The sequence below is a fragment of the Musca autumnalis genome, unplaced genomic scaffold, assembly GCF_047663935.1.
Source record: "Musca autumnalis isolate F117 unplaced genomic scaffold, ASM4766393v1 scaffold_2, whole genome shotgun sequence".
NCBI lineage: Eukaryota > Metazoa > Arthropoda > Insecta > Diptera > Muscidae > Musca > Musca autumnalis.
In genome coordinates this window covers 187828010-187846016 of record NW_027411755.1, presented here as the reverse complement: position 1 = coordinate 187846016, position 18007 = coordinate 187828010, and the positions used below count along the sequence as shown (strand labels likewise).

The 18007-nt window shown below is 39.5% G+C and overlaps 1 protein-coding gene across 1 annotated transcript; it reads left to right on the top strand.

Annotated features, from left to right (window-relative positions):
• Nucleotides 1-2866: 2866 nt before the first annotated feature.
• LOC141392472 (seminase-like) lies at nucleotides 2867-3601 on the top strand. The gene has a single exon (XM_073965411.1). It carries the CDS (start codon nucleotides 2867-2869, stop codon nucleotides 3599-3601), a length of 735 nt encoding a protein of 244 aa, XP_073821512.1.
• Nucleotides 3602-18007: the final 14406 nt, after the last annotated feature.

Sequence of the window (18007 nt, the reverse complement as noted above, 5' to 3'; positions counted from 1 at the left end):
ACCAAAGCGATACAAGAGCAGCTCCTAAACTGAACTTTTCCTAAATTTTGTGTGGGAGGTACCCGAAGGAGTAGACTGAGTGAGTCCATATTGGAACCTTATCTAAATCTGGTAGAAATTTCACGATGTGCAAAATATGGACCAAATCGGTTAATCCCTTCAAGAGTTATCGTGCTCACAACATGTCCGAACATTTTCGAACTTTTGTGGGGGAGGTACCCGAAGGGGTGGACCGATATCGCCCATCTTCGAACTTAAACTAAGTTTAGACAAAATATTACGAAGGCCAAGATTTGGACCGAACCGGTTAATCCGTTCTAGAGTTATCGTGCGCTCCAGCCAGCAGGACAGATAGATGGAAGGACATGGCTAGATTGACTCCAAATTGTCTGAAACACACTTCGTCCAAACATACTTGGGGTCTAAAACTATTATTCCGATCAGGCACATTTTCATCGTATCAAAGTGTGTATACTCTCTTTAGATTATTGTCATTTTTTTTAACTTTTTAAATTATTTATGTGTAAAAGTGACATAAAGCAAATATTTCTACAGATAAATTCGAATATAACGAACAACGGTTATAAGCAACTACGTATATAACGAACAAAGCTATTTCTTCCAATGCAATTTTCATTAGTTTTCTTATACACAACAAGTTGTTGAAAACGATGACGGTAGTAAGTTAAAAAAAATGTTTTCCCCGCGAGTAGAACGTATTGCTATTACAATTTTGAATATTTTTTTAACATACGTTAATAAAGACGAGTTTAGTACTCCTTCAAACCGTATCAATGATTAATATGTAAAAGAGAGATAAAATAAAGCTTACAACTGCCGAACCGTTTATAGAAAACCATGCATAAAACGAACAATTTGTCGCCATTACTTATTTTACTTGCAATGAAATTGTAAACAACATTAGTTTTTATATTCATTATTTATTTCCTCAAACCAAACTGACACAATTTTAAGACTTTTTATTGAGAAGTAACCTTCTAAAATCCGATAAATATCAAAAAAGGGCAAAATCGGGCTTTGAAACCTAGTAATACCAATGCAGAAGACATTCAGTAATGTGTTCTAGGTAACAAAATCACGGCCAAATCCGGCCAATTTAGTATAAGTCTATATGAAGTGAGTTTAAGAAAAATAAAATACTAATTTCTGACTTTTTGTGTTTTTTGGTCTCTACCCAAAATTTTTAAGCTATATTATACATATATTAAATAAATTCCTCTTGCAATAACCAATATATTCAATTTTACATATATTTATATTTTGTTTATTTTCCGCGGTTTTAAATACGTTGAAATATGCCTTATAATATATAATTTTTTTTAGTTTTTCTTCGAAATTTTCACTTTGACGGCAATTTAAACCGCGATAATGGCGCCATTTTGAAATATATCATTCATATTAATATATGTTGACATGTGCTTTTTTCAATGCCAAATAAAAAAATATTCTTATTAAAAGTTGCAAAATCGACTTTTTGCTTCAATAACTGGGCAAATTACCTATAGTGCACTGTATAGACTGTGAGCGTTCCCTTACTTGATGTTAACATACAATTCATATGAGAGCAATTCACAACTTTTGCCACTTTTACCCTTGTTAAAAGTAAAGGAACAAACCAATAATGTGATTATTATCAGTTCAGATATACTGCTCCTCCAACAAGTAAACCTTAACATACAGGAAGAGCTTGGGCCTTTCATAAACGAAATGAAAATTATTGTTTCTATTTATTTCAAGACAGTTCGTGGTGGAGGTTCCAAAAAGTTCGGTCCGGACGATCTTAACGCCGTTCTTACTTCTTTAAAGTTACATTTATACGCCCATCACTAATCTTTATTTTCCTTGAATCTTCTTCTTTTTAAATCGTTGTTCTTCCAGATTGTTATTCCTTTATCATAAAAATATTGAAATAACAAAATTAAATAAGTTTGAATACAGTTAAAATTTTTGTCCATTATGCGTGATGAGTTTTCAAAATATTTGAACAGTTGTTTTAAAATTATATTTTATTTATAACTACTTATATTAGGGTGGCATGACACACATCCAATTTATATAAATGACTTAAAAATACAAATTTGATTTTGATATGAAATATGTTTTATTTAGAATATTGTTGGCGTTTTTTATTGGGATAGCTGTTACAATTTTGTTTCTTTTTTTTTTTCAAAATAGTCTGCCTTTATCCCGTTGTTGTTGTTTTAAAATTTTAAAACAACAACAATGGAAGTAAGCCAGACTATTTAAATAGAAATATGTTTTATTTATTTATAAATAAGACACTTAAACTTAATTTTTTTAATTATTTTAACTTTTTAATAAATATTTTTTTGCCACTGAGGATGCCATAACCAAAATACAGCCAATTTAGGCCCAGACCTATGTCTACAATTTTTGTTGGGGAATTTTTGTACCATTGGGAACTCTAAATGCCAAGTTACAGCCAATTCGGGCTAAAGATAAAGATAAAGTCTTCCAAATACCTGTAATCGGGTGGTACTGTTATATGGGGGCTATAGAAAAAATGGACTCCATATTGGTTTCATATTTATGTATCGTCACCCTCATCAAAAAAATATGCAAAGCTTCAGTTCGTTTGGTCAACTGCAACTCTGTTAAAAAGTGGTTATTAAAACGATGAAAAAATATAGCCTTTAAAACACAATGCTGCTTTCGATTGTAAGGTCTTATCTAACCCAATTTATTTAATACACCCTAATAAACAAATTCAATGGTTCACTATAAAAGAAAGTTTTAAATATGACAAGCAGTTTATTTCAAAATTTCAACTAAGTTCATCGTGATGATCACTATTAAGAACATCATTGCACTTTGCCTGTTGGCAATGTACGTCTCAAGTATTACAGCCGATACAATTGAAAAAACACCCTACTTGGTACAATTTTTGGATAAGAAAGGTAATCTATTCTGTGTGGGTACACTAATTCGTCCACAATATGTTGTCACTGCCGCGCATTGTTTCCCCAATGAAGATGGCCGTCAGACGACAGTAATAGCTGGAGCTTCTGATAAAGCTGCGGAAAATATTAAACGTACAATATCGAAAATTAAAATCCACGATCAATATGATGCTCGGACCATGCATTCAGATGTGGCTGTTGTTAAGTTAAATCAACCATTAGAGGAAGGTGAACGCATCAAAACAATTCAAATGTGTTCCAGTGAATTGCGTAAGGGAATATTTGTACAAATTCCCGGATGGAATGAGGCCAGTAATAAAAAACCGCTGACTAAACAATTGAGGACGATTTCGGCTCGTTATGCTCCAGAGGCAATGTGTAAACAATATTTTGGACGTTATGTCCAACACGAGAATATGTTTTGCGTTTTTGGCAAAGAGGTTAAGGGTCTTTGTACTGGCGATTCTGGTAGTCCTGCTGTATATCGAAATGAATTTTGTGCCATTAATTCCTTTGGTCATTGGTGTAACCATGGCGGCCAGCCTAATGCTCTTACTAGTGTGTATAAGGTGCGTGAGTTTATTGAGAAAACAATTGAAGATATGGAACATGACATCGAGGAATATGATTATGATGATTATAGTGATTATGATTATTAAAAGAAATAAATATTAAATTGCAAAAAATCTAATGCAAATATATTAAAAAAAAAGGTTTTAAAAATATTTGTTGTTGTTTTAATAGTAGTTGATATGTGTGTATGTATGTATGTTCATTTTTATACCCTCCACCATACTCGAAATACTAATTTTAGAACCTACAAACTATATACATATATTCTTGATCAGTGTGCAATTCTATATCGATATAGCCATGTCTGTCCGTCTGCGGTAATCACTCTAGCATCGGAACGGATTGAAGTAGGTGGATGAAATGTTGGTAAAATTTCTTGTATATACCAAATTATATACTTAGGACTTTTAGTATTGAAAACGGGCTATGTAGGTCCTCGTTTTAGTATAGCCATCATAAAAAGTGACGTTTGACGCATCGTTGTTTTAGGGAATTTTTAAGATATTTGTCCCATTTGACCACCGAATTGGTTGTAATTTGGTATTTTGTCTCTTCAGAGACTAAAAAACATTTCTACCAAAAATCGTTTATATAGGTCCACGTTTTGGTATAACCTCCATATAACGCCCCATATATATTACGCGCCACTTTAAGATATTTTGAATTTATTAATATATTTCCAGAAGCTAAGAAACATTTTTACCAAAAAAATGTTTATACAGGTCCACGTTTTGAAATAGCCCCCCAAAGGAAGGTATCTCCCGATTTTCGGGATTTTGAAGGTTTTAGCTATATTATCCTACCAAAATGGTATGCGGTATTTTGTTTTTTTAGTCCCAATTCGATAGGACTTGCGGTTTCCAAGCAAAATCGTGAAAACCCAAAAATCCCTTAAAAATGTCAACCGAACTGCCTGAAATACGGCAGTTAGTCTTTTTCGGGACTACAAAACCTTCCCCCAGAAATTTGTCGGTATATGCCCAAGTTTTGATATACCCGTCATAGTACGGTTCATCACGATTTTCGGTGTTTCGAAGGTTTTAGCCTCATTATCACATCGAAGTGACTGAAATTTGGTATTTAGTCTTTTTCGGGACTACAAAACGTTCCCCCAGAAATGTATCGGTATCGGTCCATGTCTTCATTTAGCCCCCATAGAACGGTACCTCCGAATTTTAGGTATTTTAAAGGTATCTCATCGAAATGGCTGAAATTTGGTAATTGCTCTTTGTTGGGGGTATACAAATTTCCATCTGAAACTTGTCGATCTAGGTCTATGTCTTCATAGGACTGTACCTCCCCATTTTCGGTATTTTGAAGGTTGTGGCATCCATATCCCACCTAAATGACTGAAATTTGGTGCCTACTCTTTGGGGTATAAAACTGTCCACCTGAAATTCGTCGGCATATGTCATCGTCTTCAAATAGTCCCCATAGAACGGTACCTCCAGATTCTCGGCATTTTAAAGGATGTGGCCTCAACATCCCACCGAAATGGCTGAAAATTGGTATTTAGTTTTTGTTGTGGTTATAAAACTTTCCACCTGAAATTTGTCGGTATATGTATACGTCTTCATTTAGCCCCCATAGAACGGTACCTTCCGATTTTCGATATTGTGAAGTTTATGGCTTCAACATCCCACTAAAATGGCTTATTTGGGGGCAATAAACTTTCCAACAGAAATTTGTCGGAATAAGTACTCACGGATTTTCAATATTTTGAAAGTTTTAGCAGGAGTACAAAACATTATAACAGGTACAAAACATCCCTTGCAAAAAAATCGGGCAGCATACGTCGACGTTTTGCCAAAGACCCCATATAAGGGTACTACCCGATTTAAGACTTGTTTAAGGTCACACTTTTCCACACTTTCTTACCGAATTATGCTGTTTACGATAGGATAGTTCTCTGCTCTTAAAATTGCTCTCTGCACTTATATTCGTGGATCATACTGGCGCCGCATAGCTTACCACAGACCGACCTATCTCGTTTTATATGGTCTTCACCCCAAGTGCGGCCGGCTAGGTACTTGAAGACCTTGTTCCTACATACCATATTGTAGCATGCGGACGAATGAACATGCTGTCGAATGTGAATCCTACAATGTAAAGTTTAGGGAAGGATCTAGTAGCGGCTATTTGCAAATTCCTCGTGGAAATAGGTGCTAAGATCTGTAAATTAGGAGTTCAGCCTTTCACAAATGACATCGTACAATCATCCGCATACGCTACTATTTCAATGCCGTTGGGAGGAGCGGAATACGGGAGAGGTAGAGGCTAAACAGTTCAGCAGATATCACGCCACCTTGGGGAATCCCTGTTTCACTCTATGGGGCTTGGTCTTCCTGTTCCTAAATTTCACGTATGACTGACGCCCACACATACATACATGAAGTGATTAAAATATTGGATTTTAATCTTTTCCAGAGGGTTGTCTGCTTGATGTCCTCAAACAGCGTGCAGTGTTTAACATTATCAACGGCTTTTGATAACTCAAGCGTCACCGTCATCGTTCTATCACACGGCTTGCTCTGGTCGAGTCCTCGACTAATATGTGTGGACATGGCGTGCATTGCTGTTGTCTTGCTATGCTGCTTGCGGAACCTGATCGAAAACTGTTTAGCCATTTCTGACGATGGGAGACTAAAGCCCAAGGAGTTTTTGCTACGGGTGACAAAACCGAAATCGGTCTGTACGATTCATCATTGCGGCATTCTTGCTTGGCTTCAGTAGCGGTGGCTAGCGGCAGATTGAGAACTTTAGTGAGATACTCGACTCCCGGCACATCCAACTGTTTCAGCATTTCCATGGAGATTCCATCAGGGCACAACGCTTTGGATGATTTAGCGTTCCTGATGACATTCGCAACATCATCCATTGTAAATTGTGGTGGCGACGTCATATTCTTCTCTTCACCATGTTATTCCATGGGTGCTCGACAAACTGTCGACTGAAATAACGTTAGCACTCTCTCGGATCAGTCAGAGTAACGTCGCCAAACGTGACTGAGGTATTATCTTCCTTCTTTTCTTTCACTTCTTCACTTCTTCCGGTGCCAAGGTTGCAACTCTTTAGATGATTTAACCACTTGTTACGCTTATGCTTACCGACCAACCAGTTAACTTCCAGTGTTAGCTCTCTGATTCGGGGTCAATGGGGATGGCACGTCTGAGTTCATCAAACTCATTCCGTCACCTCTGCTGAGAAGTTAAGCCTCACTTTGGGTATTCGACCAGCAGGAATATAGCGAGCAGCATCCAAATTGATGGTGCCTCGGAACGTCTGGTCTGATCCAAGAGAAACGACAGGTTGCCAATTGACGTCATTTGTCAGACCAGGTGACACGATGGTCATGTCTTGCGTACTGTGACACTCTCTGCTACTGGCAAAGGCGTTTTAATTGACCATGCCAAACGTACACCTTTGGCCGTTTCCGAAGTAGGAAAGCCACAACTCATTATGAGCATTAAAGTCCCCAAGACCAGACAGTTATTACCTTCCAAAAACGGATTATATTTGGGCCTATAACCTGGATTATAATTTTTTATTGGCGGGATATATACCATCAGCAACTTTATACCTCGAAGGTTGCGCATCTGACGGCATCCCCACACACTCCATGTACGGGTCATTAGATCAAGGCTCAATAGGTCAGTATTGAACAGACTGGTGCAATAGGAAAGCTTATACCCCACCTACATCTCTGGTGGGATTCTTATTCATTGTAACCATCACAACGCAGTAAGCTGCAGTTTGTGTTGTAGCAACGCAAATATGTTCGTCTGTGTATTATTTCAGTTGTAAGGTTCTGGTGTATCCAGACTTAAAAATTCTGCAACCTGGACTGGTTGCGCCCATAAAGAATCAGGAGGCAGGTGAGTGGGGTCAGCTGTGCAGCTAAACAAATGCAGTGTGTCGTGTGGTCCCAGTTCACATGCTGGACATGTATTGGATATCGTGGCATCAATTCGGGCCCAATACGAATAGAAGCGGCCGCGTTGTCCAGATCTTAACTGGTTTAAAACCACTCATGTCTGCCTGGCTGCTGGCCCCAAGTACACACTTACACTTTATCTCTGTACTGCCTGAGCGACCGCATCAGTGTGAATGCTATTCAAACCTGCCCGATAGGGTCGTTTATCTAGAGGTTCTTGTTTATACCTTTGGTCCTCCTTCTCTAGATCAAGAAGATCTCTCCTGACGTGTCCATTAAATTGCGACAGGAAAGTTCACGGCGGTAGCACCTAAGCAGGTAATGCATTAACAACAACCTCTTGTGCTGATACACCGGTAAATGCTTGTATTTCTCATAAAGATAGTCTAATGGCGTCTATGAGGAGGCACCCTGTTGCAGTCATCAGGGCGGCATTCTGACAGGTTTGAATATTCTTCCACTGTGTAGTGCTAACATTTCCATAACACGCTCGTGGGCCTATTGCTTTGTAAGATGTCAAAGTTATTGTGGCTGCAGTTGTTTTTCAGATTGGTTTTCTGCATCGCCGCGACCATGATATTATTCCGACTCATGAAATCCATTTTTTTCTCGATCTTACCTCTGATTAAATTGCAACAACAACAGCCGGTGTTAGGTGCTGTAAAGTGACTTTATTATCACGTACATATGACAACGACTACTATTATGAAGTACGTATGGCAACAACTACTATCAAGGAGCCCTCACTGTCAGCGCTTTGACTACATGTCACCATACCCAACTATTTCTTCCTGACACTGGCGCTGTAACAGGTCATTCTCATTCTCATTCGCTTCATACTCTATGTTATTGAAGTATTTCAGAATAGGAGGCAAATGGTGAGCTGGCTCCTGCAGGGAGATATCTACACGGGTTGGAACCAAATGCTGTTCTAAATCCGCCAACGTACACCTTGGTGTTACTGAGTTGGGGATACTTTTTGGAAGCTACCCATTAAATTGTGGTGGCTAATAAATTGCACTTTACCTTCAGGCTTTTCAGTTCTACAGGGCTCTTGAGTCATGTGTTTCATTCGGCACTGGACCTTCGGGGTTTTCAGTTCTACAGGGCTTTCAAGTCATCTGTTCTATTCGGCACTGGACCTTCGGGTTTTTCAGCTCTACGGGGACTTCGGGTCAGCTGTTCCACTGTTTGGGTAGTAGTAGTACATTGTAGAAACTAGACCGTAGTCCTAGACTGACACCCGAGCGACGAAACCCCCGTGTCAACACCCGAACGCCGTACCCATCGTGTTGCCGAATATCAACAGCCGATCGCCGAATCCATAGTGCTTCCGAACGTTGAATGCATAGTGTTCCCGAATGCCAACAGCCGAACGTTGAATCCATCGTGTACCCGAACCCTATCACCCGGACTCCAAAGCCAGCTGGTTCCTAATATGCTACAAGCTGCCGTCCAGATTACCTTCGAACCGTCGACATCGTAGCAGGTCCTCGATCTCCTAAAACCCCCCTTCACGATTTTCTACACACCGTCATCAATATACCAGTTTCCCGAATATCCACGAGCCACCAGCGAACCAACCGGGTCCCGATACCCAGCAAACCCTTCAACCACCACCGATTCCGACGAGCCATCCGAGTCAAAACAGCCATTGTCAAAACAGCGCCCACTTGTCACGAAACCCTCAACTAACGAGCATCGATCCACCCAGGAATCTTCATGCCAACGATCGATCCATACCTATTGAACATATTTTTATTGTATTCAATCCCGAGTAGATTGTAAACTAGTTCTTAAATCAATAAAATCCGAATTAAGCCCCTGGAAAGGGAAAATACTAGTCTTTTTATTTCGCAAGGTTTAGTGGGACCTTATAGAGACCCTGGACGCAACTGATTTTACCCCAGCCAACGAGAAAACTCTGTTACAAATGGAACTCGAGTAGGGACAAGATCCGAAGTCGCACTGCGGAAAGCCCGAATCCACCGCCAACGACGATGGATCGAGTCACCAATACGATAAGAAATTGAAGCCAGAGACATTGGGTTGGATCTACTTATTGAAGAAAGAGCAACTCGCAGAGCAATGCCGAGCAGCGGCAATACTGACGGAGGGATACACTGTCGAGCACTTAAAGAAGCAACTGGCGGACTTCGTGCGGAGGAAACGGCAGACAACATCCACCGAAAATATACTTCGGGCTCAGGAGCTCGAGCTGAAAGCAGAAGAAAATACCGTAGTCACAAGGGAGCGTCAGGCCATTCCAGAACCTGCCTCGCGACGAAAGACATGCGATTCCAAAATTATGAAGGTGCTGCAGTGCTAAAGACTCAAGTTCACTGGTGTGGGGGACTTGGTGGAGTTTCTGGAAAGACTGGAAGAGTTGGCCGAGTGCTACTGCATACCACACGACCGGCTGATTTCCACCCTAGCCAGCATTCTTGAAGCCAACGCCCTAATGGTACAGGATTAAGAAGAACGAGCAACTTCCGCGGGGAAGCCGACAAATTTTTCGTGTCGAAACGGCACGTAACCCAGCTAGAGCAGGCAAGCCGAAAAATTTTTCTTGCCCAAACGGCACCTAACCCAGCTAGAGCAAGTATTTTATGACCGCCACCAATATAATCGTTAGAAGGCGTAGGACTTCATCTCACAAATTCTGATTACAGCGAAACAATACCCCACCCTATAAACAATGGACCATCTAGACCGAATTTCCGATGGCCTCCGTCTTGAATATAGGTACTACGTGTGCCGGTGTGATTTTCCCACCCTCGACGAGCCGAGTAAACAAAGGCGTCATATGCGGTTGCAGTGCCAAAACAAGGGAAAATTGTTCTGCATACACTGTGACCAAGAGGGAATCTTTTCCAAGGAATGTGTGTGCAGAAGAGATTCGAGGATAGAGTTCGATCCCTATGGACCTTATTACATTTGGGTCGATGTTAAAGGGAGAGACATGTTGGCCCTCGTCGATACCGGGGCAACACTAACATACAGCTCGACAGCTCCGTGGGTAATTATCTAGAGGGGAATGGAATTGTGCCACTTGCGATGAGTCGAAGGGTACAGTTAGACGACCGGCAAATGGCAACTTGCAGAAGAGTATATCCAGCAAAGATCACACTCAACGATAAGGCGACGGACACCGAGGTGACTGTACTGCCGACATTAACCGAACACGTGGTACTGGGTATGAACTTCCTCCTTAAAAGAGGCCTTGATATTGTGCTGGACGGGAAAATAAACAAAAATACAAGTCTTCTTATTTCGTAAGGTTTAGTGGGTCCTTATGGAGACCCTAAACGCAACTGATACCCCAGCCAACGAGAAAACCACGTTACAGTGCTTCATGTACGGCTACTGTTGGGAAGACTGCGGAGACTGCATATCTTATGATGATGTCTCACTGGAGGCTGTGTAAACACAGCATACAATTTGATCTTGGCTTTTTCCTCCGTCCCGGCACGGACAAGAAGAATCCGAGTAGACATTCCGCTGTTCCCTACACATAAAAACGATACAAATACAAACATTTGCACACTGAGGTGTCAGACGGTTTTGAAGAACCCGCCGCCGAAATATACCGAAACAGGTATACCCCTAACCTGTGACATGGGAAACATAAACAAACTCAATATCGGTTATTGTTCCCAACACAAATCGTTTGCTTCTGACGTCTATAAAAAATAATAAAATATACCCAGTTGGAAATTGTCTGCTATGTGTCTTTTAAGTTGTCCCCAATCCATTGAAGACGGCTCGACGACAGCCCTTTGCGATCATTGACGACATTTGCACACAAATGTCGCAAAACTCGTGCACGACAAGTTGAGCGACAGGGTAAGCGAAGTTGTCTTCACGGACGATAGAATGAACATTGACTTGTACCAAGGCACATTGAAAGATATTTTCGATCGCACATCGCACATGGAAGAGTGACAAATTCGGTGAGACTGTCTTGCTTAAAGACAATTTTGACATTTTGTTGTTGATGAAATGGTCATTGCAGATTCAATTTCCAACTGGGTATTGATGTTAAATCATGTTGGCTATACCAAAACGTTTACCTATACCAACACTTTTTGTCTAAACATATGTAGGGTCTGAACCATAATTTCGAGAAGACACATTTTTGATTGCATCAAAATGTAGTTAAAGCGTCTTAAGCAAAAAAACCCGAAGGTAATTGCTCATTATCCAACGTTTACAACGTTTTTTATTTACTAAATAACTGCATATACATGTACTTGTGTTATATGCTAGTCCTCGGGGTCTATGTATTTGTCATAACTGTGTTCTCCGTTAAATTAGAAAATTATATGCGTATTAAATGAAATTTTTATAGCTATATGGTGTAGATTAAATCTGAATAATTATACTCATTGCCAAAACAGAAACCCCCTAGACATAAATAATTCAATCAGTATGTATATTTTATATACTTGGAAATAAAATCTGAATAAAAGAAATTGTGTAAATCAATTTGATTTACTTGGAAATTAAACGATGTTCATTAAATAATATCGCCCATAAGAAAGCAACACCCCGTATTAATATGGTTACAATTATCTCTTTTCTTTTGCATTCTTCATTTAAAATCGTAGCATATTATCTTAAAGGAAACATGTTCAGTCTTGGTAGAGATTAACACTCACACACACACATGCGTTCACATTTAAGATACTTCTTCTTACTTAACACAACGATATAATGATATTAAATTGAAATAAATGATTTCCGTTGGAATATGAAAAGAAAATACATGACAAAAGCCAGCAAGACAGAAAGGCGGTAAGGTGTTGTGTACACACATGCATGTGTGTGACACACACACACCCACACGTTCAATTCTCAAAGGATAATATCCATGTGTCTATTAGTCTGCGGGTATATCTGTCTGTCTGTCTGTTAGCCGGTCTTTCAGTGAGAATCAGGCATGGAAATGCGTGTAATATGACCATTTAACGTATGCTCAACAATTTCGTCTGCATAATTTTATAATAAAAAATTCCGCATTTAATCAATGTCTTTATGCTAGCGAGCAATGCGGAGCTTGCTACAAGCGCACCATTGACAATGGGAATATATTTCTGTACGAGCGTGTGTGCAAATTTAATGTTATCTTATGCATATGTATGAGTATGGGGGTATACACGATGTTGTGTAATGTTGATGATCACAGATGTCAAACAACCTTCCTTATCGCCTTTATCATATCAGAGGTTTATCTCGGTCTCCTTTTTATCTCAACTAGATACTGGACTGTGGAACGGTCCTGATCGGGTTTAACCTAGGACTTGGTTCCGCATTCACCCATAAGAAAGATAACATGTACAAAGTCGCTAAGATGGGTCGGGCTGATATTTTTATACCCTCCACCATAAAATATTCTGAACTAGAATGGAATAATGAGTATTCTTTCATGTCCACAATTTTAGATGCAAACATTTTTCGACCACACAAACCCTAATACCTAAATTATCTAGTCTTATCTAAACAAGAAAAAAAGTATCACTCGGCTTTGCCGATCGAGGTATACCCTCAGCCTGTGTGAATTAAAACACCTATTTCCCAAAAAAAGTATGTATTTAGGGGGGTCTTCAGAAGTTTCGGCTTATGAACTTGACGACAAAGATATGTATTAGGTTAAAATCTCAAAAGTTTTGCGGGGGGAGGTGTCTAAAGGAATGGACTGACATAGTCCATTTTGGAAGTGTGTCTTATTTTGGAAGTCATTCCTCTCGATAGGACCATTATATCAGGAAACATGAACTTGCCCACGAAAAACATCATATCGCTGTAAACAGGGCTACTAGGTATGGTTGGTTGGTTTACATGGTGGCTATAAACTTCATAGCCTCAATTAGTATGTTAAATATACCGTTTTGAAAACCACACCACTCGGTTAGAGATTGCTATTCCGTTATAGTATGTTGGTAAATTATATCCAGCCTGATGAATTGAGAAACATCAGAAAGTCTCCCAGGCCTAGTTCGATTGTCTCAGCAAGATCGTGTAGGGACGGCTGTCCTAGAATTTTCAATTTTCTTTGCATTTGTGCAGCCAGGAGCACAGGAGGTGTTCAACAGTTTCTTCCTCTTCTTCGTTTCCGCACCTGCGACAGTAGTCATTGTGTGATTTGCATGGTTACCTATGGCCCAGTGACCGGTTAGTCTTACCAGGTTCCGTCGATTTTGGCTAATCATGAACTTTGTACGTTTGATGTTGTAGTGTGGCCATGTAGATTTTGATATTTTACAAGTTTCAGTCTTGCCCCATCTGATCTCTGCTTGTGAAAGATGGTATTTGAAGAAATCTCCTTTAACTACTCCCATTGGTGTTGCGACTGACGCACTTGGAAATTCGTTAGAGGCAGATTCCGCTCTAGCTAGTTCGTCTGCTTTTTAGTTACCAACAAGACCCTTGTGACCTAGCTTAGCAAGTTCTTCTTTATATTCCTTGACCAGCTTTGATGTGACAATGTTTGAATTCAATGCCAGGAGCGCCGTTTGACTGTCGACGAAAATTCCTATTGAGTTTGGTGAGTGGTGCTGTAGAAGTATATTACAAGCCTCCTTTATAGCCAGTATTTCCGTCTGAAAAACACTGCAGTCTTCAGATAGCTTTGTGGATGTAGATATGTTTTCTTCTTCCGAGTAGACACCAGAGCCGACTCCATACTTCATCTTACATGGTTGGAAGTTTTATTTTAAAAGGATGATCAAAAGTTATTGCAGCTGTGCAGTAATCAGCATTAGTTCAGTTAGAAGCACGCAGGCATGTCCGTAAGCTCTATCTCTTCACATTCCTAGAGCACGTAGCATTGCAGCCCGCAGTTGCTTTGATGTGTATTTTGGGTTTGAAGCCGCAGCGGCTCCCAAACATTTTGCGACATGTGTAGTTTGCAGCGGATACTTTATGAGCATGATGTTACATGACAGTTTTGAATCTAGGATAACGCCTAGTTATTTGGCGTGATCTGATAGGGGTATTTCTTGACCTCATAGTAGTGGAAGATTGGTGATGGTATATTTTGTTTTTGTAGTAAATAGCACCATCTGAGTTTTCCCTGGATTCACCCCCAGACCACTTCTTGTGACCCAAGTATCCAGTGATTTCAGCAGTGGCGAGATCACCCCTCCCTGTGGAGTTCCTCGATTTACGTGCTTTGACAGTATGCTATTTCCCAGTGTGGTATTAATGACTCTGCTCTGCAGCATGGTGGATATCCAACTACTAATGAATGGTTCCACGCCGAATTTATATAGAGCTTGTTTTATTGCTGAGGTGCTAACGTTGTTGAAGTCGCCTTCTATATCCAAAAAGGCGGCTAAGGTGCATTTTTTGTGCTCCAAGGACATCTCCTAACACTTCGTGCTGTGTCTCTCGAGCGTCCTTTAAGGTAAGCATGTTGACTTGAAGATATGGCTACTATGCTACTACTTAAAATTTCCAAAAAATTCTCGCACAGATCCTTAACCGCACGTAAACAAACATTTTGCTCATTGTGGGGAAGGTTTCGGAAGGAGTGGACCTATAATTTCATCCAATATTCGAAGAAGTGTTACGATATGCAAAGTGTGGACCAACGCATTATTCGGTTCGGAAGTTGTCGTTCGCACCAGCCACTACATATGCTGGCCATAGGTGTTCTTTACAGTTTTCGGACCATTTTCTCAAGAAGTGTGGACTTGCCTCTGAAAACATTTGTACCATTGTAATAGGAGCCTTGAGTGCAACCTGTTGCAAGAAAAATAAAAATAAAAAATCAAAAATCGAAATCAAGAGGAGGTCCTAGCCTGCACTTTTCCGAAATTTGGTGTGAGAGGTATCCAAAGGAGTTGACATATATAGTCCACATTCAAACATGATCTTTGTCTCATAGAAATATTACGTAGAACAAATTATGGACCAAATCGGTTAGTGCCTTGGAGAGCTATCGTGCGACCCATTTTAGCGAAAAGTTTTGAACTTTTCTGGGGGGAAGTACCCAAAGGATTGGACAGATAAGGCCCATGTTAGAACTTGACTTAATTTTGTCAAAATATTACGATTGCCAAATTTTGGATCGATCGAGCGCTCCATCCACAACACATGATGCCATAGCGGGTTTAAAGCTGTAGGGCCATTTTCTCAGGAAGTATGGACTTGCCCTGAAAAACTTGTACGGTTGTAATGGGGGCAGCGAATATAAGTTGTTACAATAAAAAGCAAAAGTATTCGAGAGGAGGTCTTAACCTGCACTTTTCAGTAATTTTGTGTGGGAGGTACCCGAAGGTGAGAACACATATAGTCCATATTCAAACTTTATCTATAGCCGGTAGAAATATTATGACGTGCAAAGTATGGACCAAATGGATCTATATCTGGTAGATACTCGTATGTTAGGATATGTAAAGCATGGCCCAAATCGGTCACTCCCTTTAAGAGTTATCGTGCGCACAATTTTTCCGAATATTTTTTGAACTTTTGTGGGGAAGGTACCTAAAGGAGTGGACCTATAAGGCTTATCTGCGAACTTAAACTAAGCTTGCACAAAATATTACGAAGGTAAAATTTTGGACAAAATCGGTTGATCCGTTCGACATTTATCTTGCGCTCCAACCAGCCAGACAGATAGGCAGACAGACGGACGGAAATGGCTAAATCAAGTCCTAATTGTTTGAAAAGGATTTCGTCCAAACATACTTGGGGTCTAATACCATTATTTTGATGAGGCAGATTTTGCCCCTATGAAAGTTTATAAAAATGCATTCAATCAGGTGTGACCTTAATATGGGGGCTATATCAAAGTGTGCACTTATTTTGACCATTTTTTTGGAAAAGTTTTGTAACTGCCATGAACCTCAAACCGAAAATCGGGAGGTACCGTTGGATGAAACACTTGCTACAATTTATATGAGAGACCAAAATATATTTAAAAATTACATATGATTTCGGAAAACAACTTTCTGGTAACCAAAAATGCGTTAGAGAATCCCACTACAGATCTGTAAATAACAAACTGTTCACAATTCAAGGAAATTTTAATGGTTTTGTACTTACGGACCTTAATAGGAAAGCATGGGCAAATGTAATCGAATTTTGAGCTTGCAGAACCGTTTCTAGAAACTTCATATGTTCCAGAATATTGTTTACTGATATATTTGCTTGAATATTTAGTAGTATCTGTGGACCAGTACCAGAGAAAACAGTCGACTTGGGTAACCTATTTCCTAGTTCCTACGTATGAGTAACATCATGAAATATAACGTGTGATATTAAGTATACGCAGTTTGTTCAAAGAAAAAATGTGGGCCATTGGAACTGCGAAGTGAACAAGATAGTTCCATACAGTTCCTTTGGCACAACTCTAGAAGACACGAGAAAACTCGAATATGTTTTGTAATTTTGACGTTTAGGATCCTTTTGTACAGAGTTCGCATGTTCCATGCCTCTGCAATTAAATCAAATTTCTTGACGGTTTGGAGGATATGATCCTGACAAAATGATCCCTTTTGACATCACAGCCACAAAACTTTGTAGGTCTATAAGAGCGAAAGTTGATAAGTTGTAATGCCTTCCATTTTGGAAGTTTGATATGATAGATTGGCAGTGACATAGAACGCTAAGACCTCGACAACATTGTCGGTTTGTTGGAGAGGACCCAGGTTCAAACCTCAGCCGGGGCTGTCGGGCTCTACTCTGAATTTTTATTTATTGTTGTCTTATTAGGCCGAAGATCATTATTTATGAAAGTTTTTAATTAATTGAATTAATCGAGCTAACACTACCTAAGGAGTTTGTATTGAAAAAGTGAATTCTAGCGAAGTCCCACAAACCCAACCAATATGCTACAATCGTTTCGCTGGTGGTTTAATTCAGCTCATCAGACATATCGGATCTGAATGGCTAGAAGACAAAGGCTGATTTTGATAACATTATTGCAAATTTGCAGATATGAAGTATTTTTGAATACTTATGTTTAATAGACTAAAATCTTATGCAAATCCCCATACGGCATTTAATGTTGGCTTCTCAAACGCATACACATACGTTCGTATGTACAAACACAGATACCTGACAGAAGCTACTTATGGTTAACCATACTTTTCATCTCCGTTGGGTTTTTTTCTGTGTGTCTTCTTTTAAACCAATAAATAATCAACACAGCATGACAATGATGCGCTGCTCTTCAGCTTCAGTCATATCCACCGTAGGTGGTAGATTCATTCGAATATTTCGTTTTTTTTTGTGTGAAAAGACAGGTTGTGGTTTGGGTAATACCTTTTTCTGTGACAATACAACTTTATGATACGTCCTGAGCGACGAAAAGACTACATGAAGAAGAAGATGATGGAAAAAAGTACGGAATATATTAATAAAATAAAACGTCTTCTTGATAAAGACTTTGAGATATTAAGAGTTTATTTTTGGTGATGTATGTACGAATTTATGTATATTAGGGCGACCCAACATTTTTCTTGTTTTTTAAAATTCGAAAAATGAAAACGCGATTTTTTATAAAATATACCGTTTTTCGACTGTTGCTCGATCGCTTTCAACATTAGGC

What these genes read in the sequence shown, in the direction of transcription:
- LOC141392472 (XM_073965411.1), top strand. Translation starts at nt 2,867, where the DNA reads ATGTACGTCTCAAGTATTACAGCCGATACAATTGAAAAAACACCCTAC.